The 11,031-nt window shown below is 45.3% G+C and overlaps 1 protein-coding gene across 1 annotated transcript; it reads right to left on the bottom strand.

Moving 5' to 3' along the window:
* Window positions 1–1,124: 1,124 nt before the first annotated feature.
* On the bottom strand, window positions 1,125–9,849 carry DLK1 (delta like non-canonical Notch ligand 1). The gene is given in 6 exon segments (XM_083616841.1): window positions 1,125–2,230; window positions 3,642–3,786; window positions 4,872–5,002; window positions 6,508–6,571; window positions 9,451–9,658; window positions 9,661–9,849. Coding segments are annotated over 6 exon segments (1,431 nt in total). The 5' UTR covers window positions 9,835–9,849; the 3' UTR covers window positions 1,125–1,521.
* Window positions 9,850–11,031: the final 1,182 nt, after the last annotated feature.

Here is an 11,031-nt window from a genome sequence, read left to right as displayed (position 1 = left end):
CCCACCTAGCAGTTCAAAAGCACATCAAGTGCAAGTAGATAAATAGGTACCACTCCAGTAGGAAGGTAAACGGCATTTCTGTGCGCTGCTCTGGTTCACCAGAAGTGACTTGGTCTTGCTGGCCACATGACCCGGAAGCTGTCTGCGGATAAACATCGGCTCCCTTGGCCTATAGAGCGACTGGACCTCATGGTCAGGGATACCTTTACCTTTAATCTGTCCTCCTCTCACTCACCTTTTCTCTGAATGACAAAGCAACAAACTTCTAATGCAATCCCACCTTGTGGCAACCTGTTTGTTTTGGTCCTCCATCCTGCCCATGCAAGGAGGTCATGTCCCCCTTTCAATACACAAACAGATTAAGGGGTTCCACCTATTTGGGAAGCAGGGGAAGATCTTCCGCAGCAGTAGCTAACTGCCACAGCCCATCTCCTCACTTCAAAAATGTGTTACGCTCCCTTCCTGGACTGACGTGGCTGTGTAAGAGCTACCTGTCAGTCAGAGCCCACGTGTATGACCAAGAGCCCTTAAAAGATGGATGGCCGCCAACCAACAGCCCTTGTTCCCTGACATCCGTCAGACCATCAGTGCTGCTACATTACGCATGAAGAAACCTGTTAAGTGACTGCAACAGGATAGACACGAAGCGCAATGTTCTTTTGTGGACCTTTCCCCTTCCTGTCTGCTTAAACATTCTTCCAAATAAAACAACTTAAAAATGGCAGGTGGGTTTTTGCGTGCCTTCGTGCCAAACTCAAAGTGGTATTTCTCTTTCATGCGCCTGGACTAGGCATAGCCGTGGCACCTTCCAGTTGTTGTTGGGACTACAATTCCAAGTTCTGTTGGTTAGAGTGTGGTGCTAATAAAGTTGCAGGTTCAATTCCCGTATGGAACAGCTGAATATTCCTGCATTGCAGGGGGTTGGGATAGATGATCCTCAGGGTCCCCGAGATATGGCCTGGAAGAGCCCCAAAGGCCACATAAGAGAGGCCTGGGGGTCCTGATAGGCCCCAGCATCTGAAATTCCCCACTCCTGAAAGAGAGCACCAGCCTGAACCAGATCAAAGTTAAAAGCCTGCATCAGTGTCAGTGAAGCACAGCAAAAACCCTTGAAAACAGATAAATCAATATAGCCCTTAAATATCCTTTATTAGAAAATAAGCACTGGAAAATGACTCAGAAGTAGCACGATGGCCAGACATGCTATACACAGTACAATAACATCAGTTCTCTTATTTTCCACAAGGTATCACCTGCCTTTTGTTTATTTTTAAAGGAAATAAAGATCCATGGGTTCACCACATATGATTCTGTGTGCGTATGTAGGTGGGAAATCATACTATAATGGGAATGGGAAATTTCTTTAGGTGACAAAAACACAGTCAATTTCTTGTCTGTCAACTGGTCCCAAAGCCAAGAAAAAAGGAAAGAAAAAGTAAAGCCAACCACTTGGAACGACAAGAGCACACGTTGTGAAATATAAGGCTTTGGGCACAGCCCAGACGACAGTATCATTCGTCCTTATTCATTAGTCAGTTTGATCTTCTCTGGGAAGATGATATTCACCGAAAGGTTCTCACCTTCGTTGGCCTTGAGGAAGCAATCCCTCTCCTTGCGTACCAGGTGACTGTACCTGGCATTTGCTAGCCACATTTCAAATCTGGAGAAGAAAATAATCCCAGTTGTACCCAGCACAACGAGACACGTCAGCAAGCCGAGGGCCAGGAAGCAGATCACCTGACTCTTACTGAGAAGATGCTGCCTGTTTTCAATCGTCTCTTTTATGGTCAAGACGTCTGGCTCTTGGGGGTGAACAGGTTTGTGGTGAGCTTTCGGGTGTGGGTGGTGATTCGGCCTGTGTTTAGCCTCTGCCCCGACGCTTGTGTTTCTGCTGGAAGAAGCACAGGTGACCCCGGCAAAGGGTGGTTTGCAAATGCATTCAAAGCTCCCTCCAGGGCGTTGGCGACATGTCCCACCATTTTTGCACGGGCCACTCGTGCAGATCGTGATGGGACTGCCGCACAACACACCTCCGTAACCAGAGGGGCAGATGCAGCGGAAGCCCCTCCCGATATCGGTGCACGTCCCTCCATTTTCACAGGGGTTCGACTCGCAGTCGTCCGTATCGATTTCGCAAAAGATTCCAGTGAAGCCAGGAAGGCACAGGCAGGAGGCGTGAGGAGCAAATCCGTTGTTGTCCACGCAGGTCCCTCCGTTCTGGCAGGGAGAACTGGAGTTCAAAACAACAAAGGCAGAAGGGGAAGTCCATGAAAAAACCAGAAATGGTATTTTCCCTTCTGTAGAATGAAATAGCTCTGCCCCCATTTATATACCTGTTACCTGAAGGAGCGTCTCCACCCCCATCATTCAGCTTGGACACTGAGGTCCAGCTCTGAGGGCCTTCTGGAGGTTCCCTGATTACAAGGAGTGAAATTACAGGGAACCAGGCAGAGGGCCTTCTTGGTAGTGGCGCCCGCCCTGTGGAACACCCTCCCATCAGATGTTGAGGAGATAAACAACTACTTGACGTTTAGAAGGCATCTGAATGCAACCCTGTACAGGGAAGCTTTTAATGTTTGATGTTGTTGTTTCCTGTATTTTTGTTGGAAGCCACCCAGAGTGGCAGGGGCAACCCAGTCAGATGGGCAGGGTGTAAGAAATCATTATTATTATATCTCCAAAGCCAGGAATGAGCTGAGTTGGGGAGACATGTCCTAAGAGAGACGGACAGTGGGGAGGGAAGGTAGCTTCGCTCTCCTTCACTCACATGCTCCTCTTGTTGCAGGAATTAGATGCTACCTGCTTGATGGGTGAATGGTAGAGGCATGTGAACGAACAAACCTGGCTGACACGATGATGCCCTATGCCTGGACTCCTCAACATGGTGCATGTGGGCAACAACACACACTCCTGATCCTTCTTTAGCGGAGTATTTTGGCACTTTTCTATTTTGGTGGAGACTGTTGTTGTGGTCTGCTCTGCTTGTTTTGCATTGTGTTTGCCTGCTTGCAAGGTGGCGGTCTGGGCATTGCCAGTTTCTCTTCTGAGAAATGGGCACTTTGTGGTGCCCACGACCATTTCCAAGTGTGCCCTGAAAGGTTGGGGACCCCTCCCCTGTATGCAGGGCAGGGTTTAGGTTTGATGAGGCCCTAAGCTGCTGAAGGTAATGGGGCCCTTATTATGTCCAGCTGTCTTTTGTCAACAACAAATTGTCACTGTTCTTTGTGTTGAATATATGCTACATGGTAATTTATGGACCTAATAGGTATCTAAAGCCATTTGCACATGCAGAATGTAGGCACCCTATACAGTATATAGAAATGAGCAAAGCAGTGATATTTTAGGGAGCAGGCTAGCAGGTGGGGCCCTTTACTTACACCATAGGAGCCTACACAACACAAAACACTGTTGCTGTATGTAGCTTTTATTTTATTTGTTTTTTATCTTATATTTTGGAAATGTACATCCAGGTGTTGTTTTTTTCTTTAATTTTTTTTGGGGGGCCCCAAGAGAGTGAGGCCCTAAGCTATAGCTTGTTTAGCTTATACGTAAATCCGACACTGACTGTATGCAAATGCATGTAGGTGTCAGTCTAATAAAAGACAGCAGCAAGACATTCACAAGTTTTTATCCATATTTACCCGTTCACTATACAAGGGCCCTTTTTCACGTGGCAGTTTTCCCCGATATATCCTTGAGCACACAAACAAATATATCCTCCATCGCCAGTTTCAATACAAGTGGTTGAGTTATTTGTACAAGGTTTTGAAGAGCAGGGATGAACATCTATATTAATAATACAAAAAAAAAATCAATGTTATTTTCGTATGATTACTGCAATCCTATGCCCATTTACCTAGGAGTGAATCCCACTCAATGGGACTTATACCCAAGCAGACAGGTATACAATTGCACTGTATGTTTATGAACATATGAATCTTGGGGTGCATGCGCACAAATCCGTTTGTAGCACAAAACAAGCAGTTTCCCCTCAATCTGGAATTCTTCTTGATCATCCTCAACATGCCATTTTCAATCTCAATTCACTCCGGATCCTGCCATCCAACAGAGAAGGTGTGGTCACTCAAGATACATGTGAAAACCTTCCCCTTAATTATGTTATTCCCAACTTAATTATGTTATTCACAGGCACAGGTGTCAGGTGAATGAAGAAAGACGTGACGAAGTCAGTGGGCAGATGTGGACGGACCCCCATTACTGAGACCACTTACATCTGTTTGCATCTGTTTTGAAATAGACACACTGTGGGATTTTCAGCTTTTTGAGAAGCAATGAGGAATTAGAATAACCTCAAATCTCCTGCTTTAGTTCCCTCCCAGTGTCAGGAGGACATTGGTACTTCTAAGATTAAAACTATATACCAGTTTTCCCATTTGACATATAGTTTGGCCTTAAGTAGAACTTTGAGGGTTGCCATATTCTGAAGAGCAAAAAAGAGGATGCTATGACGACTTTCGTTTTAAATACCCCTACTATATGTAGGCTATAGGAGCTGCAATATATTGCTGAGGGGAGGAGAAGAGAATAGGAAAACAAATCTTCAGCTGCCAGTTATTTCTATGTCTCATCCAGAAATTATGGCCAGAGACATTTTGGCAAATTGAAAAAATCCACCCGGACACAAATTTTACCCCTGAAAACGAGGATGTGTCCTGGACAAAGAGGACACATGGCAACCCTAAGGATCTGCTCATCTGAATAGCTGCAACTCCAAGGTGCCTTCATTGCAAACATGAGGAAGAGACATTGCTATTAAAGTAACTGTCTATTTCTAACACCAGGTGGTGCTGTAACTGTATGGATAGATCCATCTGGATCTTGGGCAGAGGAAGCAAAAGAGGTTTGCAAACCTGTGTCACAGAGGCTGCCGATCCATCCTTCTTCGCACATGCATTGCCACGGCTTGGCACAGGTCCCGTGCAGGCAGCCAGGGAAAGGGATGCACTGGTCACAGAGAGGGCCCTGCCAACCAGGCTGACACCTAAAGAAAAGACAGTCAAACAAGCCTGGATAGCTCAGCTGGCTAGAGCATGGTGCTGATAATGCCCAAGGTTGCAGGTCTGAACCTCATATGGGACAGATGCATATTCCTGTATTGCAGGGGGTTGGACTTCATCAGGCATAGGCAAACTCAGCCCTCCAGATGTTTTGGGACTACAACTCCCATCATCCCTAGCTAACAGGACCAGTGGTCAGGGATGATGGGAGCTGTGGTCCCAAAACATCTGGAGGGCCAAGTTTGTCTATGCCTGGACTTGATGATCCTCGTGGTCCCTTCTAACTCTTAATTCTAAGATATCAAGCCGGGATAAGACCTCCTTTGCAAATACAGTTAAGAGTTTGGAAAGTGTAACAGATGAGCTTCCAAAAATAAGATGGCTTGATTTGACCAGTCATGAACTATTCCTCTAATGGAATTCTATACACATAGTGCAGCTACATGCACACCTACATGTATTTACGGGACCGCCTCTCCTGGTATGCCCTGCAGAGGACCTTAAGGTCCATGAATAATCATAGTTTAGAGGTCCCAGGCCCTAAGGAAGTCAGATTCTGAATTTATTGTTATTCATGTTTTATACTGTATTTTATGCTGTTTTTTGTTGCATCAATTAAGTGTTTTAAATTTGTCGTTAGCCGCCCAGAGCCTGGTTTTCTGAACCGGGAAGGGCGGGGTATAAATAAAATTTATTTATTTATTTATTATTATTATTATTATTATTATTATTATTATTATTATTATTACATATGCTTGGAGATAATGGGATTTCAAAATCATTTGTGTCTCGCATCTGAGAATCACACATAAAAACCCAATTTAAAATAACATGCTTTTTCTTTTCTCTGCAAAGAAAGGTGTTTTTTTAGGACTGTTACTATCAATGCCTATTGGCGTCCATCCTTTATGGAGGCAATATGCCTCGGAACAACAGTTGCTGTGAATCCTAGGCTGCTCTCGGCTTCTGTTTGTGGGCTTCCCATTGTGGCATCTGTTGATCACTGTGAGAACCGGATGCAGATCCAGCAGAGTTCTTCAGGATATCCTGTGATGCTTTTTAGAGAACTTTTTTTCCGGGGACAAACACTTTTAGTGCTTCGTATCTGGATTGTTTAATTGACTTTTTTCTAATGCATTTCATATTTTGCATTGCATAATTGTAAAACACTTTATGGTGCCTCTGGATGTGTGAAGTGTTATGCAAAGATAATAAATTAACTAATTAAACAATTACTGTTGTTTTATTGTGCTGGGTAACCTTGTATCTCATAATTAACATTGGTCTGCTTTTTAAGTGCTGCACAGGCCGTAATAAATCTAAATCAGGTGTGGGTAAAATGATGGCACGGTTATTAATTAAAGCATTGGTTACTGAATTACATTTTGCACACAAATATGCTCCTGCAAGTTGAAAACAGAATAGAGTTCAAAAGCATGATTAACTGAAACAAGCGCTCTCTAGCTTGGGCATAAAAATCTTAATTTACCTGCATTCACTTGAAACTTCACAATATCCATTTACAGGATGACAACCAGGCTTACATTCGACACCTAAAATAGTAAGATTTACAACATAATATTGCAGAAGTGCTTCTAAAAAGAGCTCCTCATTCTGTTTTAGAGTGAAGACCCCACTTTGATGATAAGATAAACTTTATTCGCATTAGCCAACGGCCATAGCAACATAAAACAAGCAATATATACAAGTAAAATATATACAAATAAAAAAGACAGCAATGGGTAAAAAGGGCATTCAAATGGCCAAGATTATCGTGCAGATAGTGGCCCTTAATCTCATTGCACCCTCGATAAACCTAGCAACCTTTGCTGTTGTCTGATCATTTTGATCTAAGACCCCACTTTAAAATGACAATGTTACCCATGCAAATATATCATTAGCAGCACAGCAGTTGACGAAAACATACGCATAGCTTTAGAACCTATATCTGTTTTCTAAGTTTGAAACTATTTCCTTCTAAATCAGACTCAGACCCTAAGTGTGGATGCTTATATAGCCAAAACAGTACAATCCATGTACAGGAGGGAGATGTCAGCAGGCCTGGGAACCCCCAAGGTTTGCAAGAACACAAGGCATCTTTAGGGGAGGGGGGCAGGGAGGAAAACACCTCAGCAGTGTAATGAGGTCTGAGCATGCTTAGTAGGGCGGGGGGGAGGAAACTGGGGGTGGGATTTTGAGTGGTTGGAATTCAGAGAAGTCGTACTTCATACTGTAACATTTTGTTGCAGCTACTACTTGTGACAAGCCTCAGAGCTGAAAACAAAACGCAATACAAACTTCTAAAGAGTATTATAATTGCCGCTGATACAATAATGTTTTTATTCATTAAATTTCTATCCTGAACTTCCTCCCCCTAAAGGCCAGGGTGACAAATAAGAAAACAGCAAAAGCAAAAAAATTGATGTATATTTTAAAAAAAGAAAAACCGCAGCACAGAATTTCCAACACAAGTGATGCCAGTTTCAAGTTGTATAAAAGAACCCATCTGTGACTACTAATCCATTCTCATTTCATATTCATGCCCTTGGATATATTATTCTCCTTGAAACTTTTGCTTCGAAAGAAGTCCCATGGACTTCAAGGGAGCCTAAAGAAGTGCATTTAGGAGCAAATGTTAATTAATAGCTACTCGTTCAAAAGCAGCTCCTGGCTCCAAGATGACATCCAAATAGCCCACAACATAAATACTAAATGTGTCCAACAATGATGCTTGATTGGGAAAAACTAATTTGGTTAAACTGCAAAGAAATGCAAAGGTTAATTGAAGCTCATTACATTAATAGTGTTGTGAAATGTATCACCTAAGTAAGAAAATAAAATCAGGCTTTTCTGCCAGAACCTGTGCATATTTACTCGGAACTAAAATCTACAATCCTGTGCACACTTGCTGGGATCAAGCCTCGCTCAACACAGTGGAGCGTGCATCTGGGTAAATATACACTAGACTGCACTCAAAGGCCACAGTCACATTATATACACTTATCTGGCATTAAATCTTGTGGAACTCAGTGGAACTCAATCCTATGAGCTATATGACAGTGGAAAAGATATTGCAGATCTTGACACTGCAATATATTTAAAGAATGTAATTGTAAAATCATACGTAGATCTGGACCATGAACCAGTTTCTTCTGAAAAATATATGATGCATTTAAGGACAAAGTTATATTTGAACTCATTCTTCTGCTTAGGAGAACAATGATCACATAGGCTGACCACAAACACAGTGAATTCGGAAGTTAACTGATACATGAAACATTTAATAGAACTGGGCATTGTACTACCCCATCTCCCCCCCCCCTTTCATCTATTGCAGAAATGAACAGGCATACCAACATCAGAACACTGGCAGCACAATCCTATTCATGTCTACTCAGAAGTCCTATTATATCACTGCAGTCCCTAGAAGTCCACTGAAAGTTCAGTTTTTAAGTTTCACCGGCAGAATTAAGCATGCAGTTACAACTGCTCTGCTTAAATAAATGGAACTGGAGTTTATCTCCGAACGGATCATGCCCTTAAAACAAATACAATGTGCGAAATTTCTGTGCAAAGTAGCTCACACTGAAACATGTTATTACACAAGCTGGATCTTATCAGGTGACACTTTCTCAAACACACTTAACCACCAATGACCTTAAACCAGGAGCAAATTGCATCAGATGGAGAATGCAAATAACTTTCTGTAGTGGTGCAGTAATAAAACTGCTAGCACATTTGAAAAGCTAAGAAGGGTTTCTATGATTCTCTAAACTGAGGGACTGGGGGAGACGGGACAGGAAAAGAGAAACGACACGCTCCCCCTCCAATAGTTGAAAGATATTTACAACAGGAAAGCGTTACAGTGGCATTAAAAGCTTTGTTTAAAAATAATACTGAGGATTGGGAGAAAGTTTGCAGTCTTTACAGCTGCTACCTATATAGGGGAGGCAACCTACCCCGCCCGCCCCCCGACATGGAAGAAAACGGCAGATGGAAAAGTGGGCGTTCATTTTCAAATGAGTTTGTAAGAACTGTTTTACTAAATATCGAAAATGGGGTTATTAATAGAGATGGGTGCGAGAGAGATAGTACGCTGAACGGCGGCCAGTTTTTTGGATCTACAAGCAATGGCATGGATACACAATTCGCTCTCTCGCTCCGCATCCCAATTGAGCGGAAGAGACAACAAAACTCTTGAGAGCCACACGACTAAGGGAGACAGAAGCACGAGCAAAGAACAACAAAACAAAGGACTCGCAAGGGACAGAGTGTGGACCCCACTTGATGCGCCCTGCCTTGGGCGCGCCACGCAAACGCGAGAGGGATTCATTTACTCGCGAGTAAGCATGCACAGCCTTGCGCCGGACGCCGAGGATCGACGCCGTGAGCATGGTAAAACATTATCCCGTTCCCACCGGGATCTCCTTACCTTGGGCAAGAGGGATGCTAGCAAGCGGCCAAAACAAGTAACAGATGAATTTGGCAGCCTTGAACCCCATCTCCAAAAAACGCGCCGGGGGAAGTGGGTCATGCCCCACGCCACAGGGGAGGAGACGAAGGCGACGCGCGCCTCGGCTGGCTCGGCTCACGACAGCTGTCCCATCCGCAAACAGATGCGCAGCGTCTCCCGCTAGAGACTCCCTTCTTTCTTTCTTTTTCCAGGAAGGGAAAGGAGGGAGGTCCACCCGCGCGTCTTCCGCAGCAGGAGGAGCGGGGAGGGCTCTTCTTGCGGAGAAGGGACCCTTCCCACCTCCTCCCAAGCTTGGGCGAGCCTCTTACGTTCTGGGGAAGGAGGCGGAGGGAATGGGCGCATTCTCACGTGCACGCCGCCACCTCGCGGGGAATCCAATATTACCTGCACGTGAGGAAAGGAGAGAAATGGGGGACACCGAGGCGAAGGGGGCGCAATGGAATTAGACGAGCACCCTAGGGACGGGGCGCCGGGGGTTGGTGGGGATGGGTTTAGGGTGGGGTGTTTCTTGGTGGGGGGTACATCCCCTAGTTTGACTCCGCACGACACGTGCACGCACCCCTCTCCTTTGTTCTCCGCCTGTTGCTTCCAAGCTGGCCAATCGACACACAACCGCCGGGGTTGGGAACAGAAAGGATAGCTTGGGTGGGAGCAGAGATGGCTCCGCTTCTTTGAGGCGCGCAGGAAAGGGGCGCGCTCGCTTAACCTGGCCAGGAGGTGGCGCTAGCGAGAAACGCGTCGGGAGAGGGGCGTGGGGGCTGCGCCCACCTTCCTCTTCGCGAAGCTAAAGCGCTGCAGCGACTGCGGCTGTCCGCACTGCCCGAGCCCCGGGGAGGTTCCAGCCCTTGGCACCCGCGAAGAGCGGGCAGAGGGAGTTTGCTCCAGCCTTATGGCGGGTCTGCTCGCTTTGGGAGCGAGTGGCGGAGCTGCCTGGGTTAGGGCGCGCTGCCTGCCCGGTGTTCACTTATCGGGTACCAGCAGGGCCTATGCGCCTTATTTTGGTTTATTTGTGGGTCTACATTTTTATTGTTGTTTATTTCAACTTATTTTCCCTCCTAGGGTTGCCGCCTTTGTTCTGGCAAAATACAGGACAGAGTTGGGCGGTTGGGGGGGGGCGTGATCCTCACCCCCACACCGATCTGGTGCTGAAGTGACTTCAAAACAGTTCCATTACAATCTATTGCAGTTTAACAGGATGGCCCCTCTGGAATTGGTCACACAAATTTTTAAACCATGGACATCAATATGCCAGCCCATAACCCCTCTCCTCATTTAATCCAGTTGCCAATGGCTTGTTTGTAATATCTCCATGACCCATTTACAGTACAGTGGTACCTCAGGTTACAGACGCTTCAGGTTACAGACTCCACTAACCCAGAAATAGTACCTTGGGTTAAGAACTTTGCTTCAGGATGAGAACAGAAATCACGCGGTGCCAGCAGCGGGAGGCCCCATTAGCTAAAGTGGTACCTCGGGTTAAGAAAAGACCTCCAGGACGAATTAAGTCCTTAACCTGAAGTACCACTGTATTGAAGCCCC

The sequence above is a fragment of the Podarcis filfolensis genome (genome assembly GCF_964270895.1).
Source record: "Podarcis filfolensis genome assembly, chromosome: 1".
Taxonomy (NCBI): Eukaryota; Metazoa; Chordata; class Lepidosauria; order Squamata; family Lacertidae; genus Podarcis; species Podarcis filfolensis.
This window is presented reverse-complemented; position numbering and strand designations above follow the sequence as displayed.